The sequence below is a fragment of the Agelaius phoeniceus genome, chromosome 21 (assembly GCF_051311805.1).
Source record: "Agelaius phoeniceus isolate bAgePho1 chromosome 21, bAgePho1.hap1, whole genome shotgun sequence".
Classification (NCBI taxonomy): Eukaryota; Metazoa; Chordata; class Aves; order Passeriformes; family Icteridae; genus Agelaius; species Agelaius phoeniceus.
Window position 1 is genome coordinate 1,405,846 of NC_135285.1, and position 17,062 is coordinate 1,422,907.

Genomic DNA, 17,062 nt, shown 5'->3' on the forward strand with positions numbered 1-17,062 from the left:
GGGGTCCCAAGATGAGGGAGAGATGAGGATCTGACTCCATGTTTCAGAAGGCTTGATTTGTTATTTTATGATACATATTATATTAAAACTACACTAAAAGAATAGAAGAAATTATTTCCTCAGAAGGCTAGCTAAGAATAGAAAAAGAAAGAATGATAACAAAGGTTTGTGGCTTGGACAGAGAGTCTGAGCCAGCTGACTGTGATTGGCCATACATTAGAAACAACCACATGAGACCAATCCCAGATGCACCTGTTGCATTCCACAGCAGCACATAATCATTGGTTACATTTTGTTCCTGAGGCCTCTCAGCTGCTCAGGAGAAAAAATCCTAAAGAAAGGATTCTTCATAAAAGATGTCTGTGACAACACAGCGGCCAGGACATCCACAAGGTGTCCAGATTCCCAGCCAGGGCCGGGCCAGCTCCGCCCGCAGAGCCAGCGCTGCCAGGGGCCACCAAACCCACTCTGCACACCTGAGGCAGCCACCGAGAGACCCCGAGGAGCAAAAAGGACCCTGGGGCTCTGCCCGAACGGGGCACAGCTGCAGGCGGCCCTGCCCCAGCTCGTGTCCATGCAGGGGCAGAGCGGGCTGCGCCTTTGGGACCCTCGGGAGCGCTTCCCGCACCGCAGCGGGCTCAGGGCGCTCCTGCTCCGGGGCTCAGCGGGGCAGGAGCTGCTGCCCGGCCCCGATTCCTGCGAGGAGCAGCAGCTCCGCAGCCGCTTCCCGGCCGGGGCGGCACCCCCGGGCTCCCCGGGCTCGGGGCTCCGCGCTTACCGAAGGTGCTGAGGCAGAAGGACGCGCCCGGGAGCGGAGCGGCCCGGCGGGAGCAGAGCGAGACCCTGCGCACCCCGCCGGCCTCCATGGCATGGCATGGCACGGCACGGCAGCGCTAATGGGAGCCGCACTAATTGGAGCCGCACTAATTGGAGCCGGGCTTGCCGCGGGACACGGAACAACGGCCGCAGTTTGAACGGAGCGGCTCCCATCGGCCCCGGGGCTGGAACGGGAGCGCACCTGGGACACGTGCCAGGGCGGGGACAGTGCCAGGAAGGGGACAGGGACAGTGCTGGGGTGAGGACAGTGCCAGGGCGGGGACAGTGGCGGGATCGGGACAGTGCCAGGGTGGGACAGTGCCAGGGTGGGGAGAGTGTCAGGAAGGAGACAGTGCCTGGAAGGGAACAGTCCTGGATGAGGATAGTGCTACGGTGGGTACAGTGCCAGTGCCAGGAAGGGGACAGTGCCACAGTGGGGACAGTGCCAGGAGGGACAGTGCCTACATGGGGACAGTGCCAGGACAGGGATAGTGCCTGGTGGGGACAGTGCCACGGTGGTGACAGTGACAGGGCGGGGACAGTGCCAGGAAGGGGACAGTGCCACAGTGGGGACAGTACTGGGGTGGGGACAGTGCCAGGGCGGGAACAGGGCTGGGGGGAGGGACAGTGCCTGGATGGGGACAGTGCCGGGCTGGGGACACTGCCACGATGGGGACAGTGCCCTTCCCCACCTGTGGCAGAGCGGAGACAGTGCCACGGTGGGGACAGTGCCTGGAAGGGGACAGTGCTACAGTGGGGACAGTGCCCTGCCCGCCCCCGCAGACTCTGGAGCCTCCCTGTGGGCAGTGCCCCAGGAAGGAGCTGCAGGGTAAGAGAAGAGCCTCGCTGGTGTCAGCAGCCCCTGGGCCTGCCTGTGCAGGTGTCCTGGCACACCTCAGCTGCTCAGGCCAGGCAGGAGCCAGCACAGCCCCCTGGGGACATTGCTGCAGCAGAACTGGTCTGGGAGGGTGAGCCAGAGCAGGGGGAAGGCAGGGCATGGGTCACCTGCTTGGCTCTCATGTGACAGGGAAAGAGGCCTGCAGCCCCCCAGGCTTATGGGGTCCCCCTGCAAGAGCCCAGAGCAGCCCATCCCATCACCCAGGATCTCAGGGTGCACCCACCGGCCCTGGGTGCTGCAGCACAGCTCACCAGGAGGCACCAGGGCTGAGCTCCAGCTCCAGGGGGTGTGGAGGAATGGTGGAGATGGTTCCTGGGGGAAACCCCCCCCCAAAGGCTGGGCTGTGCCAGATCTCTCTGGGATGGAAAGGAACGAGATCTCCATGCAGCCCAGGCTGCTGAGCACACACCCCCCACCCTGCCTGTGGTGACCCCTCCACAGAGCCCTGGCTAGGGCTGAGCCCAGAGCCTCCCTGCAGGAGTGACAGGGGTAGGATGGTTGGGATGGATGGAGACGAGAGATTTCTGAAGTTTGGGTTTGGAACTTGGGGTTTATTGCAAAGGGCCTGGGGGCAGGGCCCTGCTGGGAGCTGCCAGCCACAGCTGGAGCAGGCCCCAAAGAGGGAGAGAGAGGTAAAGAAGGCAAGAGTGTGGTAAAGAGGATGAGAGAGCAAGGTTCCCATTACAATGCCAGAAGTCTTCCTCTGTGTTGAATATTCTGATTCTCACTAACCAATCTAGTATAATGTACAAATCCCATAGCATTTCCATACAGCCTATAAGAATCATTACATTACCATCCTGTGTTACATTTTAAACCCTACAAACTCCTCTTTGGGCCCCTTCTGCCAAGCTGGCAGGGTCTGCTCTGCCCCTTGGGCCTGTCTGCAAGCAGAGGGTGTTGTTCCATCAAAAGGGGATCACCTTCAGCTGGCCACATCATTGTTTTCCAGTTGTTCAGTAACTGAGGGATCTCAAAGCTTGCTCTCATTTCAATCTCCCTTATAGTTTCCATATTCTCAAAATCTTTAGCCAGACAATCATATTTATAAGGCTTTCCTGTTTCATCTTCCCCACACCATCCCCACAGCCCTCACTCACCTTTCCCTTTCACTCGGGCACGGCTGATCCTCCTCCTGCTCCCCGAGGCTCCCGGCAGCCGGGGCTGCCCGGCCCGCTGTGGCCCCCTGGATGATGGAAGAGGCTCCAGCACCGCGGGACTCTGCCCTGGACCTGCTGGGGAAAGAGGAGATGAGAGCAGGACCGGGACAGGGACAGCAGGGACCTCCCAGGCTCTGCTGCACCCTCTGTTTTATCTGTCCCAGGGGTTTGTGACCACCTTGCCCCAGCCTTCCCCGTGAGCAGAGGAGAGGAACGATGGCAATTCACCCGATGCAGCAGCACAGAGGGGACAGAGCCACGTTCAGAGGGACTCACCCCTGGCAGGAACCCCAGCTGCAGCCTTGGCCATGGCCCTTCCCATCCCACACACCAAGTGCATCCCAAGGCTCTGCTCAGCACAGTTTTGTTTTATTTAGAACAGATGACCAGCCCTGTCAGGGCTTTATTAATGTGTAAGCTGCTGTCCAGGACACTGGAGATGCTGCCCTGAACTGGGTGTTCAGGACAGGCTGAGAATCACAGAATGGTCTGGATTGGAAGAGAACTTAAAAATCATCCAGTTCCATGTCTGCTTCAACTGTGCCAGGCTGCTCCCAGCCCTGTCCAGCCTGGCCTTGGGCACTGCCAGGGATCCAGGGGCAGCCCCAGCTGCTCTGGGCACCCTGTGCCAGGGCCTGCCCACCCTCCCAGGGAACAATTCCTAATTCCCAATATCCCATCCATCCCTGCCCTCTGGCACTGGGAGCCATTCCCTGTGTTCTGTCCCTCCATCCCTTGTCCCCAGTCCCTCTCCAGCTCTCCTGGAGCCCCCTCAGGCCCTGGCAGGGGCTCTGAGCTCTCCCTGGAGCTTCTCCTCTCCAGGTGAGCACCCCCAGCTCTCCCAGCCTGGCTCCAGAGCAGAGGCTCCAGCCCTTGGAGAATCTCTGTAGCCTCCCCTGGACTCATCCAGCAGCTCCAGGTCCTTTTGTGGGTAGCCCCAGAGCTGGACACTCTTGCAGGACTCTGGCTCAGACCCATCTCCAGGCCATCCCTGCTGATGTGCTGGGGCTCAGAGGAGGCTCCACAAAAGGGGGAATTGGATGCTTTCCTCATGTCCAGCACCCTGACAAAGCCCCAGCAGCCCCAGCCTGGCCCTCCTCACTCACAGCCATCCAAACCTGCCACAGGATCTGATGCTGAGACAGACAAAAGTGCTCAGACCCAGAACTGGGAGCCTTGGAGGAGAAACCTCCCAGCCCAGCATGAGCAGAGGAGCCAGCACAGCCCAGGAACTCTGCAGAACCAGGAACATCTGCCCAGGCTTCTTCCACAGGGATGAGCAGGGGGGGACTGGTGAGGCAGAGCTGTTTTACACTGCCCTTAACACAGGGCAGCTGGGCAGCCTCAGATGGGGGGTCCCCAGTTCTGGAGCCCCAGAACTCCCTGGAAGGGCAGTGGGGCAGAGCAGTGTCCCTCAGCCTGATGGAACCACACTCACAGCACTGTAAAGGCAAAAGACCCTCAGCCCTGTGCCAGTGTGTACCAGGATGGACAGATGGACAGGCCTACCACACCCTGCCCAGTGCCTCCAGGTACCCCAAAATATCTCCAGCTCCATCTCCACAGCCTCTAGGCAGAGGCAGCAGCTTGGAAAGGCTGTTTGCTCACTGGAAAAGCTTTTTCCCCCAAAGGTTGCCAGGGGCATTGGTTTGATTCAGCTGAACTTCCACCAGCAAAACTGCCTGAAACTGTAGGAAAAGCAACAGGAGGAGCACAGAGCAAACAAGGGAGGGAGGGAGGGAGGGAGGAATGCTCTGCACAGCCCAATCCATCACTGCCACAGACACCTATTGTACCACTGCCATAAATCCAAGCCCCTTTGGGCACTGGTGGGGACAAAAACCACCCCAGCAGCCTCCAAAGCCTCTGGGCAAAGAGCCCAGCTCTGCTGGGGCTGCCTGTGCCTGCAGGGTCAGCCTGACCCTGGCACCCTGCAGGAGGCTCCCAGAGCCAGCACTGCCCAGGGCCTGGCAGGGATTCTGCTGCCAGCTCCCACACCAAGCTCCTGCTTTCCTGGTGGAGAGGGGCCAGGAGCCTCCTTTTCCCTCCTTCCCACAGCACAGCAGCGAGGCACCAGCCAGGATGGGAGCAGGGCAATGTGCAGGGACCAGTGGGGTGGAAAAGGCCCAGAGCTGAGTCCTCTTGGGCTGTGAGAGTCCCTCTCCAGCCCTGGGAAGCACCCAGAACTGTTGGGGAAGATGAAACAGAAAAGCCTTATAAATATGATTGCCTGGCAAAAAATTTTCAGAATATGGAAACTATAAGCGAGATTGAAATGAAAGCAAGCTTTGAGATCCCTCAGTTACTGAACAACTGGAAAACAATGGTGTGGCTGGCTGAAGGTGATCCCCTTTTGATGGAACAACACCCTCTGCTTGCAGACAGGCCCAAGGGGCAGAGCAGACCCTGCCAGCTTGGCAGAAGGGCCCAAAGAGGAGTTTGTAGGGTTTAAAATGTAACACAGGATGGTAATGTAATGATTCTTATAGGCTGTATGGAAATGCTATGGGATTTGTACATTATACTAGACTGGTTAGTGAGAATCAGAATATTCAACACAGAAGAAGATTTATGGTATTGTAACGGGAACCTCACTCTCTTGCCTCTTAGCTCTTACCCCTTTTACTCTCTTATGCTTTTGCTCTCTTACCCTTTTACTCTCTCACCCTCTCATCCTCTCTCCCCTCTCTTCTCTCAGGCCTGCTCTGAGCTGTGCCTGGCAGCTCCCAGCAGGGCCCTGCCCCCAGGCCCTTTGCAATAAACCCCAAGTTCCAGCCCTGGCTCCAGAGATCTCTCATCTCCATCCATCCCCACCGTGCTACCCCTGTCACCCCCACACAGAGCCATGGCCATGGATGCTGTGCTGCTGGAGCCCCCTGCACACACAGCCCAAGGGCAGAGGCACCTCAGTGGGCACAGCTGGGCTGCTCAGCACTCACACAGCTCCCCCTCCCCTCCTGTGCTCCAGCCTCGGGATCCAGGGCTCAGGGAGGGCTGAGGAGCAGGGATGTGATTTATTCTGTAATTGCTGAGTATCTGTACAGTACAGCAGGGCCTTTGCTGCCCCCATCACAGAGCAGGGGGTGCACAGGCAGGGCAGGGAGCAGGAGCAGCTGAGAGACAGCACCAGGAGCTCCTCAGCAGCCCCTAAACATCTGCCTGTCCCCACAGCACATCTGGCTGCTCGCACAGCACATCTGGCTGTCCCCACAGCACATCTGGCTGCCCTCACAGCACATCTGGCTGTCCCCACAGCACATCTGCCTGCCCTCACAGCACAGCTGGCTGGAGCCCAGGGGAAGCTGGAGCCCCTTTCCCAGCTGGCAGTGCTAGAGGTGTGGGAGGTGAGCAGAAGGTGCAGCCTGGTCACACTGATCCCTGCAAGTCTGGGCTACCACCTAAATTCTCCTGTCTGCCTGGTGGCCCCAAAACCCCCAGAGTTGCCCTGCAGCCTCTGGAATCCTTCAGGACCCAGGAACCCCCAGGGCAGCCACAGCTGCTGCTCCCCACCAGGGACCTGAAGCAGCAAGCCCAGGGCGAGGTGTGGTGGAATGTGAGGGACACAGGAGGGGAGAGTCTGCTCCAGCAGCTCTGCCCAGAACCAGAACCTGCTTCCCACATCTGGCACAGCTGCTTTGCAGGTCCTTGAGGAAGGGATTCATGCAGTTATCAAAACCCAGAAGCCCAAGGAGGGGAGCACAGAGAGGGAGGGGGTCCTTTTCCAGCGGGCAGGAGTAACCCCTGCATCCCAGGCAGGCTCTCCAGCCAGGATCCAACCTGGCCAGGCACTCAGCCAATGGCACAGCATCCCCCAGGGATGGCCCAGGTTGATATTTGCACCCTGGCATTCCCAAACACATCCCATGGCTGCTCCATGCTCTCCCTGCAGACAGGCACAGCCAGGGGAGCAGCTCTGGCTCTCCCCAGGATCCCTGAGCTCCAGCACAGCTCACCAACACCAGAGCTCCTCCCAAATATGACAGGCTGACACTGCAGGTGTCACATCCTCTGCACATCTTGCTGGAAGGCAAGAGAGCCCAGGATACAGAGCTGGGGTGGGGATGGACCCCTTAATCCCACCCTCATTATCATCCCATCCTCAACAGGCAGTGCTGGGGAGGAACTGAAGTGCATTTATGTTACAGAATGTTCCAAGAGCTCTCCTGTCCTGCCCACAGGGAGGGTCTGGGGACCCCTCATCATCCCAGCCCTGGGGTCTGCAGAGAAACCTCACAAAGGCTCCAACTCCCTCTCTCATGGGTGTGTTTATAATGCAGAGGGAGAGGCCCTGGGCTCACAGTCAGTGCTGCTGTCACCTCCTGGACAGGAGGGCTGAAGAACAACCCTGCCACAGCCCCCCTCTGTCCCTGGCCACGTGCCCCAGCAGCTCTGCTGATGCCAGAGCCCCACAGACACAGGCAAATAGCACCAAAGCTCTGTCCTGGACAGGCAGGAACCAGCACACGGGGGGGTGGCCCTGCTCAGGGATCCAGGGTCATTCCTAAGGCACTTCTGAATGTTCCTCCTTTCAGAAGAATCAAAAACTCTTCATTTGTTCAGCTGAATCCATTTGCTGATATTCCCAGTGATCTCCATCTGTCACCCACCAAAATTAAAGCTTTTTCCAAGCAAATTTATTTGCTCCTGGGAAAAACCAAACCAATCTGGGATTGCACCTGGGAGAAAACCAAACCAAACCAAACCAATCTGGGATTGAACCTGGGAGAAAACCAAACCAAACCAAACCAATTTGGGATTGCACCTGGGAAAAACCAAACCAAACCAATCTGGGATTGCACCTGGGAGAAAACCAAACCAAACCAATCTGGAATTGCACCTGGGAAAAACCAAACCAAACCAATTTGGGATTGCACCTGGGAAAAACCAAACCAAACCAATCTGGGATTGCACCTGGGAAAAACCAAACCAAACCAAACCAATCTGGGATTGCACCTGGGAAAAACCAAACCAAACCAATCTGGGATTGCACCTGGGAGAAAACCAAACCAAACCAATCTGGGACTGCACCTGGGAGAAAACCAAACCAAACCAATCTGGGATTTTTCACTGCACAGCTCAGCCCATGGAACAGACAACACCAAGCAGCTTCCTGAGCGAGCAGCAAACAATTCCCTCCACAATTCCAGGCATCCTGAACCTCTGGAATGGGAGCAGGGTTTGTACCTGCCCAGCCTTGCCGTGTCCTGGTCCCTGTCAGCACCATGGTTTGTGTGGCTGCTCTCAGCAGCACCTGCAGCTCTCCCAGCACTCAGAGGTGTTTACACTCCCCCTGTCTCCCAGGAGCTCCTCAGGCTCACACAAAGCCTCCTCTCTCTCTGTCTCATTGCAAAAGGCTTTTAAGAGGCAAACAGGACAGTAATAAATGCTCTGTCTGTCCAGCTAAAGCAGGCAGTCTCACAGCTTTGGGTGAAAGAGTCCCAGGGGACAGGGCTTTCAAAATAATAATAAATAAATTGTAGTAAAGAGTCTCTGTGGGACTCCCAGGCCACAGACTCTCCCTGCCCATCTCCCAGAGGGTTTGAGGCTCACTGGCTGCAGAAATCACTCCTAACACACAAACCCAGGAGATTCAAATCCCCTCCATCCTGCAGCACAGAGAGCCCTGAGATCAAACATGATCCCAGGGGGAGCTGGGCATCTCCAGCCCCCCACAACAGGCACAGGGGAGACACAGACCCTCATCTCCTCCAGGCACCAGGACCTGGCTGCCATGCGGAGCCCCCACAGAGCCATCACCCAGCTGTGACCCTGTTCACAGGGGTCTGAGGGTGAGGGAAGAGATGAGGATCTGACTCCATGTTTCAGAAGGCTGATTTATTATTTTATGATATATATTACATTGAAACTATACTAGAAGAATAGAAGAAAGGATTTCCTCAGAGGGCTGGGTAAGAATAGAATAAGAAGGAAATGATAACAAAGGCTTGTGGCTCGGGCTCTCTGTCCAAACCAGCTGGGCTGTGATTGGCCATTAATTAGAAACAACCACACAAGACCAATGCCAGATGCACCTGTTGCATCCCACAGCAGCAGATAACCATTGGTTACATTTTGTTCCTGAGGCCTTTCAGCTTCTCAGGAGGAAAGATCCCAAAGAAAGGGTTTTCCATAAAAGATGCCTGTGACAGCCATCCTCCCCCCTCCTCCCCCCGGGAATGAGCCGTGCTGCCAAGGCAGAGGAGTCCCCCAGCACTCACGGCTGAGCCCCGGCTGCTCCATGGCTCCCTCGCAGGTCAGATCCTCTCCAGCAATGGCCCAGGGGAGATTCAGCTGCCAGAGCCTTTGGTCGTGGTCCCACTGCAGGGAGGGGGGGAAACCCCAATCCAAACCAGTATAAAAATGTCCCAAGGGAGCAGAGATCCAGTCTGGGGAGGTACAAATTAAACTGTAAGCTGGGGGGGATGGTGGTCCTGCAACAGCTCTGTTCTCTCCTGGCTCCCAACAGCAAGGAATCAACTCCTCCTAACTCCCCTCCTCACATTCCAGCCTGGGACTGACCTTAACCTGCAGTTCTGTTGGAGTCTCCAGCAAAGTGCTCATTCAGCTGGTTGGCCTGGGAGTTAATGACTTTCTTTTAAAATTTAACACCATCAATCTGTTCTCCATCACAGATTTCAGTCTGCCAGCACCAGGGTCTGCCTTTGGCTGGATATTCAAATCCAAACACGTGCTTAGACAGTTGTTCCAGGCAAAAGGGTAACATATGCACACAGAAAACCCACAGGGCTGGGGCTGCCTTTGGAACTAAAGAAACTAAATCAGGCTGGGAAAAATTATCTGGCTTCCCAGATGGTAAGAGGATTGCAAGAAGGAGGGTTTGGGCTATTTTGGGGCAATCCTGAGGGCAGATTTCTGGGATTAGCACAGCCTGGCATATAGGGCAGACACACAAAGCATTCCAGCAGTGGGAGCACTGCAGCCCCTCTTCCCCAGGGCCCAGCTGAGGTGCTGCTGTCCCTGACACCACCTCTGCAGCAGGCACAGCTGAGCTTCTCCCTGGAAAACTTCAATTAGGAACCCAGCAAAGAGGCAGACTGGCACATTGCAAATCCTTTTCCAATCTGAGGCCCAAAAAAGGTTTCTCCTCCTTCCCAGGGTGTTTTAGGTACACCAGCCCTTCTCTGCCCACATCCAAGAGTGTGAGCATCCTGTTGGAGCCCAAATCTGAGCCAGAGCAGCAGCAACATCCCCAGCATGGTCTTTGCTGCTGCCTTTGCCACCCTGCAGCTCCCTTGTCTCCACCTTTCCAGGCAGATGCACTCAGGACTCCACACTCCTGGAAAATGGAGCTGGGAGAGGACAGAGCATTGGGTGTCAGAGCAGCACCCACCCAGCCTCATGGGCTGCTCCTGCTCCCAAAACCATCCTTCCCCTTCCACAGCACTCAGCTCAGCTGCTGCAAAATATCAGAGTCTTGGCAACATGCAGAGTCTGACAAGAACTGTGTCTGCCTCTCCACAGGACTTCATGTGTTTGGCCTTTTGCACCCATCGTTTGGGGTAACAAATTTATTCTTTGGCTGATCTCTTTTCTAAACCTCCCTCTCTGCCCCTTCCCCACAAAATGCAGAGTCTGAACATGCAAAGGGAGCAGCCCCCAGCCCTCCCTGGGCCCTGAGGCGTGGCTGTAAGAGCTCAGGATGGAAGCACAGAGTATTTCTAGGGCAGGCAGAGGCTCTGTGACAAACCCCACGTGAGCAGGAGCTGGCACAGCCCCTGGTGGCTCACCAGGGATGCAGAGCACAGAACAGTTTCCATGCACAACCACTTGTTCTGTGCCCATCCTTCAGCAGGGCCAAGCTTGCTGGAAACAGTTCATCTTGTCCCTTTGCCATTGCTAAACTGGCTGAAACCAAGGCAGCTGTGACCACAGCATGGTTTGTGTAAGAGCTGCTCCATAAACCAGCTCCTCTCCAGGAGGAGAGCAGCAGGGAAAAGATGGGAGAGCAAGAAGCTCTTGTTTTATTTCAGTTCAGATTTTCACCCATCTGAACACTCTAAACCTGCAGAAACTGCCTGGCTTCTACCCCTGCTGCCCTGGGGCTGGTCAGGGAGACATCCAGGGTTAGTTCAGGAGAGGGATCCCTTTGAGCACAGGGATGTTTCCTGATCCCTCCAGACACATCCTGTACAGAGAATCTCCTCTAGGGTTGGAGAAGCCTCCACTGCCACCCTCCACAGTGAGGAGCAGCAATCACAGAGAGCAGCAGCCACCAGAGCACCAGGGGCTCTCCATGTGCTGTGGATTCCCCTGGATCCCTGGCAGTGCCCAAGGCCAGGCAGGACACTGGGGCTTGGAGCACCTGGGACAGTGGGAGGTGTCCCTGCCATGGCAGGGGTGGCACTGGGTGGGCTTCAAGGTCCCTTCCACCCCAAACCAGTCTGGGGTTCCATGGTTCTCTCCCCAGGAAAGGCACACAGCTCAGTCCAACTGCCTCTGAGCAGCCTGACAGGATGCTGACCCCATTATGGGCCATCATAAACTATTTTTTCTTCCTTTTTTTTCATCCTTTTTCCCTTTTGCCATGCCTAGCCTGCAGGATAACAGTGGGTTGGGCCCACACCTGACAATTTTCCCAGCTCAAGGCTTTGTCCTTGCTTTTGCATTTCCTTGGGGCAGTGGGACTTTCTCAGGCCAGGTGTTTAACACACAGTCTTACAGCCTTAGAGTCTTACAGCCTTAACCTGATTAAAAGCCCAGTGAATTACAGCAGCACATCAGCTCACAGCACCATTCTCCTGCACTCTGAACCCTCAGTGACACACAAGAGCAGCACCATGAGACATTCCAGGTCTCTTAGAGGATGTCTGATCTGAGCATCCAGTCCTGCTGCAGCATTTTGACAAATGCTGAGTATTAATCCATTGTTGATTTATTTTAATGCAATAAAAACAATGTAATAACCAAGCTGGGTCTTTAGTGACCCTTCTCATAAAAGAGATCAGTTTCAATATAGCAAAAGGTCTCTTGGGAATTATGCTTTTGGCCTTAGAATGGTCAAATGGATCAAAGTAATGAAGTTAAAACAGCTTAGGAAGTTATTGCCTGTCACCTGAGCTGAACTGGCAGGCTCAGCCTGGAGCTGCAGGAAACAGCTGAGCTCTCACATGGACTCTGCTCCCCAGCTCTGACACTGCTCTGCCTCCCAGTGAGCCAGGTTAGCTCACTGATTTTACAGAAAATCAAACATTTCTGGCATTTGGCACCCAAACAGATTTGATCAGGGCATGTGATGGGGGAGACAGATCAAATGCCAGAAATCTTAGACTGGTTTGGGCTGGGAGAGACCTTAAAGCTCATCCCATTCCATCCCTGCCATGGCAGGGACACCTCCCACTGTCCCAGGTGCTCCCAGCCCTGTCCAGCCTGGCCTTGGGCACTGCCAGGGATCCAGGGGCAGCCCCAGCTGCTCTGGGCACCTGTGCCAGGGCCTGCCCACCCTCACAGGGAACAATTCCCAATTCCCAATATCTAACTAAATGTATCCACCTTCAGTTTAACACCACTGTCCTTTGTCCTGGGGCACAACAGAAGGGGAAAGTTGCCCTTTTTCTTGACAGAGATCTTCTTTGTCATCTGGATCATCTTTGTCATCCCCATTCCCAGGCTGGACAGAGTAAACCAAGGTTCTCTGATATTTTTATGTTCAATTCAGCCAGTGTTAGAGTGAAGCTGCTGCTCCAAGGGCAGCTGCCTCATTTCTTCCCCCAGAACTCTGACCCTGACTCTCCCCTTCAGCCCAAGCATGGGAACAGGCACAGAGTCTCTCCAGCCACAAGGGACCCAGAGGGATCATCAAGCCCCACTCCCTTGCAGGACTAGAATTAAACCCTGTCACTAATCACATCCTCCAGATGTTCCTGGAGCTCTGGCAGCCTTGGTGCCATGACCACTTCCCCAGGGAGATTGTGCCAGTGACCACCACCCTCTCAGTAAGGAATCTTCACAAGAATATTTAAGGAGAAAGCATATTTAAGAATATTGAAGAAAATAAAAGCAGAGCCATTGGGTCAGACAAAGCTCCTGTTTCATGTCAGAAGGTGATGCCCAGGGGAGAACACAACAGAGCAGGCACGAGACATTTTCCAAAATAGTTGCCCAGCCCCAAACCATTTTCAATTCAAGGACTTTCACTTCCTGTAGGGTCAACTTTAATGTAAATTTGGCAGACATAGGAGGAGCTGGATCCCATTTGTGTAGTGGCACACTACACCATTAGCCCACCTTACTGAGGCACCTTTAAGCCACTCTGTGGATTAATTGTTATTCTGGATCAATTAGCTGAGCACAGGCTGATTATTGCCCATATAGTTTAAGCATGATCCCATTAGCCAGAACCAGGAAGGCATTCCCTTCCCTGGGAGCACTCACTGTCCCCACCTTACTGCAGAGCACCAGGGGGATCTGTGCAGGTGAGCACAGGTGTCTGACCCTGCTGCAGAGCCCTGGCTGGAGCAGGGCACAAACAGGAGCGAGATTCATGGTGCCACAAACCCGAGTGAACACCACCAGAGGTGACACAGAGGTCACCCTACAGCTTCCCTTCCCAAAGCACTTTCCAAAGGGAGTAACAAAGTTACAGTTAATGCAATAGTCCATCCACGCAGCTGAAAATAGCTCCTGACCTGGAACACAGCATTTGTCCAAGTCTCTGGCTTAGGTCACATAGGAAGGGCCACTCAATCAGCAGAATTTTAGGCTGGCACTTTTCTGACAGTTGAAACTGCTGAATTAGTTTATGGCTAAAAAAAGAATGCCAGGAAGATATTTTGAAAAGTGCTGCACTCGGAGGCCTTCATCAGAGGTGAGCTAAACTTAGAGGGCCTGAGGTAGGAAGAGAAGTGTGTGAGTGACACCTCTGAGGGACAGCTCCATCCTCTGGGGACCAGGCTCCTGCCTGCAGTGCCTGGCCTGTCTTTAGGGGAAGGAAAAATGGAATCATTCCAGGCACCAGCTCTCAGTTAGAGCCCTGATGCACTTAAACATTTAGAGATTATAATGACCAAGTAAAATCTTATTTCCTTTAAAAAAGGATACTGCCAAGTGCTTCACATTCATTCTTCTTCCACAGCCAAAAGGAAAATGAATTTAAAAAACAGAGCAGTCATAGACAGTCTCCCAAGGAAATTTAAATTGGTAAGTGCAAACCATCCAACACCAGTTTGGGATGTGTCCCTGCATCATCCAACATCAGTTTGGGATGAGTCCCTGTGTCCCTACATCATCCAACACCAGTTTGGGATGAGTCCCTGTGTCCCTGCATCATCCAACACCAGTTTGAAATGTGTCCCTGCCTTCATCCAACACCAGTTTGGGATGTGTCCCTGCATCATCCAACACCAGTTTGGGATGAGTCCCTGTGTCCCTGCATCATCCAACACCAGTTTGGGATGAGTCCCTGTGTCCCTGCCTCATCCAACACCAGTTTGGGATGAGTCCCTGTGTCCCTGCCTTCATCCACACCACTTTTGGGATGAGTCCCTGTGTCTCTTCCTTCATCCAACACCAGTTTGGGATGTGTCCCCGTGTCCCTGCCTTGTGACCCCTGTGTCTCCTGCTGTTTTTTGTGCCTCCCGAGCTCTGCCGTGTCCCCCTGAGTCACCCGAGCCGGGCGGGTCCGTTCAGCACTAACGAGGGCAGAGGTGTGAAGTGACTCAGGGGACAGGAACGCACTGAACGCTTCTCAGGCTCAAGCCCTCACAGTTAATCCTGCAGCCCCAAAACATTCTGAGCAGAGCCAGGGAGAGCCCAGAGGGAAGGGTTTGCTCTTCAGAACTCTCCTGTGCACCACGTCCTGGCACACCTCATCCCTGATTCTAGAAGAGAATCTGTTACTGCATCAACAGCCTCTTATTTACAGGGCTTGGATGGCACCCATCCAAACAGGCTTCAGGAGTGCTGGAAACAATTCAGGTGTTCCACAATGGCTGTTCTACATCGGAATAATCTGTATTTTTGTATTAATATTTTTTTCTTTGGCCATGATGATACTGAAGTGTCATTTTCACAGAAGTCAAGTGAGATTCAAGCCCCTCTGTACTAACAGTGGGTTCTGAGGAATACAAACACTCCTGGGTAAGCTCTGTGCCTGCAGCTAAACCATAAATGTCACATTTTTGTGCAATTTTGTGAAAAACAAGCAGGCTAAGAGTGACCACCCTCACTGCAGGCTTAAAACTCCCAGTGTTCATCTCCTGACATCAGTGCAGAGTCATTGAACAGAATCCACAGAAGGGATTCTGTTGGAATCTGGTGGAAGGGACCTTAAAGATCCTCTCATTCCACCCCTGCCATGGCAGGGACACCTCCCACTGTCCCAGGTGCTCCCAGCCCTGTCCAGCCTGGCCTTGGGCACTGCCAGGGATCCAGGGGCAGCCCCAGCTGCTCTGGGCACCCTGTCCCAGGGCCTGCCCACCCTCCCAGGGTGTTTTCTTAATATCTAATTCAAAGCATTTAAATCTAAATCTGTTATAGCCTTTTCCTGAGGTACAGAAGGACAATATTGTCCCATGGTTTTGCTTTCCCACTCAGGCTGAGCTGAGCTGCTGCTCCTCTGTCACTGTATTTATACCTGTGCTACATGCAACAACTTTTTTGTTCCAGTGTAAAATGTGATTCACAGCAGTAAACTTGAGCACTGCTTGCTCAACATCTTCTGTGTTTTACACATGACAGTGAAACAAGACTAGAAAGCTGATTTAATACAAAGGCTCTGGACCTACTGGATGTAAGGCCAGGATGGCTGCCCCTGGATCCCTGGAAGTGTCCCAGGCCAGGCTGGACTGGGCTTGGAGCAGCCTGGGACAGTGGGAGGTGTCCCTGACACAGAATGGGCTTTAATGTCCCTTCCTGGGATTCATTGTACCAACCTCCAGACATTGTAATTAAAAACATATAGAGACTCACACCAGGGACCAGGGAGGAGAGGCTGCTGTGTCCAGAGGACACACAGAGCTGGATGCATGGGGCAGCTTTGGGCTGAACCCCTGGATTTGGGCAGCCCCATTCCTGGCTCTGCTCCATCCCACCCTTTCCCCAGGCAGTCCCACACCACCACCTCACTTGGTCCTCGGTTCATGGACAAAAACAACTCATGGTCTAAAAAACAGAAACCAAAATGAGCAGCAGTGGCTCCCAAGGGCTCCAACAGCTTTGAGCCACCCCCTGTGTGGCATTCACATTCTCTGAAAAAATCCCTTTGTCCAGGATTTTTCTCCTGGGAAGCTGAGCAGCCTCAGAGAAAAGGAAAACAATTCTTATCTCATTTGCTTCTCCTGTGCTGTGCTCATGTGGAATGTGTTTGGAGATTGTTTACCCACAGTGATTGTTCCATTGGATTCTGCTGGGAGTTGTTTTCACTCTTTGGCCCATCAGGGCCAAGCTGTGTCAGGACTCTGGAGAGAGTCAGGAGTTTTCATTATTATCTTTTTAGCCTTCTGTAAGTATCCTTTCTGTATTCTTTAGTATAGTTAGTATTCTTTAATATAATATAGTATATTCTTTAATATAATATAGTATTACATATTATATAATTGATATATAATTGTATTAATACATTATATTTAAAATATATTATATTGAATATGTTCTTTAATGTAATATAGTATTATAAAGTAATAAATTAGCCTTCTGAGAACATGGAGTCAGATGCATCATTCCTGCCTTAGTTGGGGCATTCCCAACAAATACAAAACCCCTGTGCAGGATCCAAGTCTGCCATGGTCACTGTCACAGCAGCTCAGTGTGCCACAGTCACTATCACAGCCAATCTGCCCCCTGTGAATGCCCCTCCCCAGTGCCAGCACTGCCACACCTGCCCAGGGACACCCAGCAGTCAGGGTTGACAACAGAGCACATGGAAAGGAGCCAAAACCAAAACTGACACAGTTTGTACAGCAGGGAGGGAGTTCATTAATCCAGTGGAACCGGAACAGGGGCTCACACAGGCCTGGCCCAGGTGTGCTCAGTGTGTGCTTCCACAGCACAGCCTTATGTCCACCACTGTGACCTTCACCTGGGCTCACAAGCTTCTGTCAACTCTCCCTGCAACAGAAACGCTGCCCTTGATAACAGGAAATTCCCATTTTCCATGGAAAAGAGCTCTGCTGTCAATCACTGCTCACAATTTCAACTACCACCCCAACACAGCACCTTATTAATCTGCTTT

At 53.7% G+C, this 17,062-nt stretch overlaps 1 protein-coding gene across 1 annotated transcript in view; it reads right to left on the reverse strand.

The window, feature by feature from the left end:
- The window catches only part of RGS3 (regulator of G protein signaling 3), a 75,880-nt gene extending 75,002 nt beyond the window's left edge, over window positions 1–878 (reverse strand). Inside the window, exon 1 of the mRNA XM_054646202.2 lies at window positions 779–878. Coding sequence (XP_054502177.2) covers window positions 779–866 — 88 coding nt within the window. The 5' untranslated portion in view covers window positions 867–878. The remainder of the gene's footprint in view (window positions 1–778) is intronic.
- Window positions 879–17,062: the final 16,184 nt, after the last annotated feature.